This window comes from Anopheles darlingi, chromosome X, assembly GCF_943734745.1.
Source record: "Anopheles darlingi chromosome X, idAnoDarlMG_H_01, whole genome shotgun sequence".
NCBI classification, from domain to species: domain Eukaryota; kingdom Metazoa; phylum Arthropoda; class Insecta; order Diptera; family Culicidae; genus Anopheles; species Anopheles darlingi.
This window is the reverse complement of record NC_064873.1, coordinates 4,938,092-4,944,536: the sequence shown is the minus strand read 5'-3', so window position 1 is coordinate 4,944,536 and position 6,445 is coordinate 4,938,092. Positions and strand designations below refer to the sequence as shown.

The 6,445-nt window shown below is 50.3% G+C and overlaps 2 protein-coding genes across 2 annotated transcripts in view; both read right to left on the bottom strand.

The window, feature by feature from the left end:
• Nucleotides 1–3,714: 3,714 nt before the first annotated feature.
• Nucleotides 3,715–4,406, bottom strand: LOC125956767 (neuroparsin-A-like). Its single transcript, XM_049688993.1, has 3 exons — nucleotides 4,267–4,406; nucleotides 4,022–4,130; nucleotides 3,715–3,945 (listed from the first exon to the last, which is right to left on the bottom strand). Exons 1-3 carry the CDS (start codon nucleotides 4,335–4,337, stop codon nucleotides 3,715–3,717), a joined length of 411 nt encoding a protein of 136 aa, XP_049544950.1. The 5' UTR covers nucleotides 4,338–4,406.
• A 1,517-nt stretch (nucleotides 4,407–5,923) lies between these two features.
• LOC125952851 (cytochrome c oxidase subunit 7A, mitochondrial-like) overlaps nucleotides 5,924–6,445 on the bottom strand; it is a 923-nt gene continuing 401 nt past the window's right edge. Inside the window, exons 2-3 of the mRNA XM_049682589.1 lie at nucleotides 6,417–6,445; nucleotides 5,924–6,153 (exon numbers count right to left, since the gene is read on the bottom strand). The exon at nucleotides 6,417–6,445 is cut by the window's right edge and continues 88 nt beyond it. Of these exons, the coding sequence (XP_049538546.1) occupies nucleotides 6,013–6,153; nucleotides 6,417–6,445 (170 nt within the window). The 3' untranslated portion in view covers nucleotides 5,924–6,012. The remainder of the gene's footprint in view (nucleotides 6,154–6,416) is intronic.

Sequence of the window (6,445 nt, the reverse complement as noted above, 5' to 3'; positions counted from 1 at the left end):
TATCTATATATTTATATGCATTATGTTTAATGCTGTATATATAAACATATATTATGTGTATTGACACTTCCTGGGCAACTGTGAGAATAGCAAAGAAAGAAGAATGTATGAGATGTTATGTGATCAAGTTTTTGGCTGTGTTACGTCGAGCGTCTTCTTGGCCGATCTCCCCTGGCGATTGGGCACGGGCCATCTCCGGAAGCTGGTGAGCAATTCTCGTTGCGGTTAACGTTTCTACGTTGGAGGCAACGCAGTTTGTCACAAGAGTTGAGCTAACTATACACAAACTCTCCCGAAATTGATCGACGGAATAAACACACTCACACGAGTGTTTTCTGAGTAGATCTGAGCTCTAGTTGTAGACCTGATCAGCATCAGTGAGTTCGATAAGATTTGGGGATTATGTACAAGCAAACTAGAGCGAAACACGAAAGCGAGACTAGTGCGCTATTCAGATGGCGCGTATTTTCACGATCCATTAGCACGCGAAACAATTTCAATCAATGGTAATGAGCAGCAGAACGCGAGGAGAAAGGTATGGTATATGACGCTGCGCTGGTCTCGATGAACCCGATGTCGCACATTAATCTGTCTAATCTTTTCTTTTCTTTCTGTTACAGCCCATCCGAAGTGATCAGAAGCGACTAGGCTGGAAAGTCATATTCGGGATGATATCTATACGCTTGTAACGCTCTGCCCCCTATACCACATCATGTATTGCTTAAGCTCAAGACGTCCTGCAAGATGCAAGAGTATGAATATTCCAAGTTAACGAGATGAACGCGCGCGCATCGTCCTTACCGTTTCGCTCCAACTTTGTCAACGAGCTGACAGCATCCCAGGCTAATGATTTTGCGTGAAAGAGTAGGAAAGGTAGGAAGAGCAGGAGAACAAGGAGAAAGAGGAGGCAAAGTGGATGGCCAGCGCGGAGCCCAGGTGTCCAAATGCGGGAGATCTGTTGCGATTGGCTTTGGGTTCGGGGCAGCCGCCGCGCTGTCGTGGGTGTTTCGCGTCGTTTCGTGATGTTTCCCTTTTCCATCACTGCCATCGATTGCCGCTATCCTAAAGCAAGGAGCGTGTTATTGCGTGGGAGGCTTAGGGATCTCCTCCGGCACCGTGCACGGAGAGACGGATTCAGGAGCCGGCGTCGGACCCCCATTTGGTTGCCTGGCCGTGCCTGCGGGTTTCCCGCGGCCGGTGTCGGCGCTTCCGGTGCCCCACCAGCACCGCGGGGCGCCCACCGGTTTCGGGCCTGCCCGGTCGCAGCCCGGGTATGCCCGCCGATTTCCTGGCCGATCCGTTTTCACAGTACAGATCCACCCGTACCCGGTTTATTACTCTTTTTTAGTGTTCGTGCCATCTGGAGAGTATTTGACGGATTCGCCGCGAACGTTGGCGAAGGCCAATGGAGATGAAACGTTAAAAACAAACAAAACCAAAAAAAAAGAGGAAAAAAAAAACAAACGCAAACAAAACAGATACGAATACGACCCACATGGACTCATATTTCTCTCTACTCGATCTATCTTTAAGCTTCAATCCTACTTTATATATATATTTACGCAACGCCTGTCGCCGACCAACACCACCTGTACCTGTCCAAATGTTTCTACCAAATAGATTTTAAGCGGTGAGCTCGTTTAAAGAACCACTTTCGGCCTACTGCGCAATTAAAGCGTAGGTCGCGTTTTAGGGTTGGATGGTGTCGCGATCGATGCGCAGGCGCACGCCCACCCGGCATCCCAGAGAGCGTTGATGCCACCGGGGTTGCGCTGCCCGCGAATCTGGCCAATCTGCAGGAGATAGAAACGCTCCAGAGCGCAACAGCATTTGGCGGCGGGGGACTCCGACGGCCATTGAAGGTGACACCGTGAGGAAGGCTTTAGCTGGGCATGTTAGGGGATGTTGTGCAGAAAGTTAGTTTTTCGAACTGGTTACTCCCGGGCGCACCCCCAGCGCGGGGGGATGCTTCTCCACACCGAGACCGAGACCGAGATGTGCGCGGTGTCCGCGGTGTGCCGTGTGTGTGTGTGTGTGTGTGTTTTGCGGTTTGCTGCCCGATGGTCGCGATATGGAACCCGGTGACTCTGCTCCACCCGCCACATTCCCGTCAGTGCCCGCGCCCTGCCCTAACCACTTTTTGGGGGGCCCACAACCCGTTTTTTTTCTCCATTTGTTTCCGTTTTCTTTTTTTTCCAAACAAAACCTTTCAACACCCGGTGTGCGTGTGTGTGTCCGTGTCCGAATGACATAACCAATTCCGCATCACTTTTCCTGCAGCCGGTTTCGCGCGTGTTGGTGGTGGATCGCGGAAGCGGTGCTCGCCTTCTGCTGCGCTCTTTCGTTTCGGTCACCGCCACTGCCAAACGGAACGAAAAAGCCGACACGCATTGCACTGGCACGCAGAGCACCGCCGCGCGGTCCATGACACTGTTCCTGCCCAGCCCCGTCGCCGAACGAGAGAAAGAGAGAGAGAGAGATACGCACACCACAAATCCACCACGTGTCAACGTAATCGTGAAGCTATACACCATAGCTTAGCATTGATTGCAACTAGATAGTCTCCAGGGCCAGGTTACGGGGCAGGCCGGGCTGGCGCGCTCCGGATGTGGCGAGTCGGGGCACTGGGATCCGCAGCAAACGGCTGGCAAATCGCTAGGCACGTGGTAGGTGGCCGGGACACCGTCAGCTCTCGGATGCTCGGTAGCGGTCGCGTTGTACTCCCTGTCGCTGGCCCAGTAATAACCAGAATGTCAGTAGTACAGCAAGAAAACGGCAGAGGGAAGAGCAAAGGATCGATCGAATGTGCTAGGAAGCGAGTAAGCGATACGGCAAAGGCGAGGAAACCCCCGTCGGAAACCGCGTTTAAGAGCAAGAAAAACGGCTAACAACTCAACCAGATAAAATATTACACCCGATAAACTACCCAACCCGTATAAACACAAACAACCGCGAATCGCGTCGTCAGTGCCAATTAAACGACAAAAAGAAACAACCCTATAAAAGGACTTGTGGGAAGAGGGTGGGCTAATAAAACAAAACGATAACCACCGCGGGTGACACTAGACACTGCATCTCGACTGCTGCCAAGCGCACGTGTCTACAGGCGTTAGACGCACGCACTCCTCCTTTCCGATCTGCCTGCTATGCCAATGAATTGGCATTAAAGAAGCGAAGCGATGAAAACCTTACGGCAAGCGTTCTGTTTCTTTCGATACAAAAAAAAAAAAATGCGAATGATGACCAAATGGGGACGGCGGCTGGGACAGCGTGCCGCTCCGCAACGTATCGTGCATAAGCAGGACTAAAGATGGCGTCGTGGAGATCGTCTCACGGTTTTCTCACGCGTGAGTCCAGCGATTTCGGTCAGCAACAAAAAATGGGTTGTAAAATTCGTCCGTAGCTCGTTTGATATATCTTATTGTGAGATTGGCACCGCCGCGATCCAGAGACTGTCCGTGAATTGGCTACCATTGCAACACCACCCTACACATCCGGCCCTCGTTCCAGCATCGGTTCGAACCGGGACCGGGAGGGGCGCATTGTATTCTGTATTCTCCCGTTTTCGGCTCACTCGGTGTTCCAGTGGAATGGCGATAAGTGTGCGTGTATGTTTTTTTTTTTTAGTAGCAGCTAGCTAGGGTAGTAGAGTAGGGGTGGGGGGGTAGGAGGGGGTGTGAGCACCTGGCAGCAAAGCGAAGAAGTGATCGTCGCTTAATGGTTAAAGTAATCGAAAATGACTCCGGCGTACAGCGAATCGGCTGGGGAGGACGCACGGTAGTGACGTTTGATAAACTGGTTCATGACCATCGGGTTGCACGAATCCCCGTGGCACTCGTCCATATAGCACCCTTGGCACTTGCCGTTACAGCAATCGAGCCCTTCGGCGCACTCGCCATACTTGACTTTCAAGTCCCGATCGTTGCCACACGGTTGTCCCGGACCCTACAGGAGAAATGCGAAATGGATGGTTATTTCGGTTCGGGAGGGGGACAAGCTCATGCCGGACTGGTGTACGGACCTGCTTGCAAGCCAACTTCTTACAGTAGCTGATGTGGGAACCATATTTACACAGTTGAGGGTCCAGTACTGCTGGGGTCATTTTGCAACGGATTTGTAGTATGTTTGTCCTGCGACCGAGCGGGTGAGCGGTGGATGCGTACATGCGATGATGGTAGAGAGAAAAACCAGATTAATCCATTGATTGTGGGCCCGCCTGAACCACCATGGGTCAGTCATGCGATTGATAGCAGAGTGCACACTAACGGTTGGGCGAGCGACCAGAAGATATATCCCATCAGCAGCACCGTGAAAAGTAGCACACCACTAGTAGACATTTTTCACTGTTACGACGCTCGTTTCAATTTCTAACGAACACTACGGGTTTTTAAACGGTCTGGTACGAGGGGTTGCAGCAACAGGAGCAGTAGCAGCAGCAACACTTATATTGCTATAATTCCTTATTTTCCTGTTCTAGTGATTCTCCGCGTGCTCTAGAAAATCGACACTACCTACTGGTCTGCCTGCCTGGCTTTCTGCAACCGTGTACTAGCCGTTTCTGTTGATTAATGAAGGACTGACCAATGGTTTTTATACCAAAAGTTCCTTTGGACAAAAAAGACCCGCAGGGACAGGAACGCGCGTGGATGTAGGTAATTTCAGTTGACGGATATCCTCAGCATATCCATATTTATCGTCGTCAACCGATGGGATGGTTGTCCTGCAAAACCGCGGAATGAGAGGAGGAAGAGGAGCTATCATTCAAGCATCGTTCAATCTATCAAAGAAAATTCGTCCGATGCAGATCCAGCAACATCTCGCGCTCATTAGCATCGCTCTTGGCTGATTCCGACGCTTCGATTCGATGGCGCGGATACGAATTGGAGTGACAGGCGACTGCGTGCTGGTCAAGCGTGAACACCGCGTTGACCACGTGTTCTGGCGAAGAAGCACTGCCCCTTGCCATCGCCATTGATCCTGGTGATAAGATTTGATTTGCGGCGTGGGTGCCCTTCAGACTTCGAACTAGTGTATCTAGGGGTGGTTTGAATATTATGCTGATGATCTTTCAAATCGATATCGGCGCCGCCAGCAAGTGTTCGAATAGTTAAATAATTAATGCCGCGCGCTAGCGGCGCGCGATGTATTTGGCGGCGCGATACGGTGCGGCCAGTTGCATCGTTTCTGTCTCCGGCGATAGTCAATTTAGGTAAGTACCGTACCGATACTGCATATTTTCGTGATTTTATCCTGCTCCATTCATATCACTCTTCACTCGCTTGATTTGTGAATGGATAATCGGTATTGGTTGGGTTGTCTAGTCGGGTATGAATCGGTTTCCGTTTTGGGCCGACTGGGCTCTGCTATACATCTTTTGCGCATGATCCAACGTAACGCACCGCGCGGTCCAAATCACCAGTCAAAAATCAATTCGAGCTTTTCAATTAGTATCGCAGCAGCACAACCGATTGGAAAATTTGCTAACCATTCCACGTTCGGTTTTCTCTCTGTCACTTTCGTTCGGATGTTGCGTCTCCAATATACATTCGGTTCGCTTATTGCTCAAACTCCATATTTATTTGCTGATAAATGCACGAGGATCTCTATCCAACGGCATGTTGTGGTTCACATGCTCCTCATGGTTAAAACCCACTATTGATCATCACCTCTCACCGAACACCGCCAAAAACCACGACCGCCACCCCTCCCGAAAACAGCTCCTTGCTTCACATGACCCGAGAGAGGAGTGCCAATAGTGCATTTTTACGCTCTTCATAATGCTGCATGGAATCAATGGTTTAATCGTGCATCCCGTATTAGCTTCTTCGTCTACAAATGCAATACCGTTGCCCTGCGCTCTGCTTGAACTGTTTTGACATGACATGGCGCATCGCGAAACACTCGTTTGAACAATAATTTTTGACCTACAGAACGTACATGCTAGAAGCGAGATAGATGGTTGGGGGACAAAGATTTACTAGCTGTCCCCTTTCCTGCTTCCGCCGATCCAGTCTATTCCTTCTTGGGGTAGCTCAGCTCGTAGAACAGCTTTCCAATCCCGGCCAAACCGACCAGGCTCAGCGCCACCGTCAGCGAGAACAAAGCGTTGTCCATCGCGCCACCTTTCAGGAATACCGGCTTTCCATCAGGTTTCTGCAAAAACAAAAAAACAAAAGCTAAGTTAAATTGCCCTTCATAGTGTGCGGTAGTGTTCATGATATAATATCTGCCTCTAGGCTATTCACGGAGCTGCACTTTATTTCTATTCGGCTATACTACCGGGCACAACTTCTCATTACCGATAACAAGACCGAACGACCGGTAACATGGTCCAAGTGGGTTGATTGTGGATATGTGATTTGATGTCGACCCAATAACCGATGACGGTCGCATAACCTTCTCCGCGCGGTACCTACCTGGAATTTTGCCTGAATATGCTTCAGCT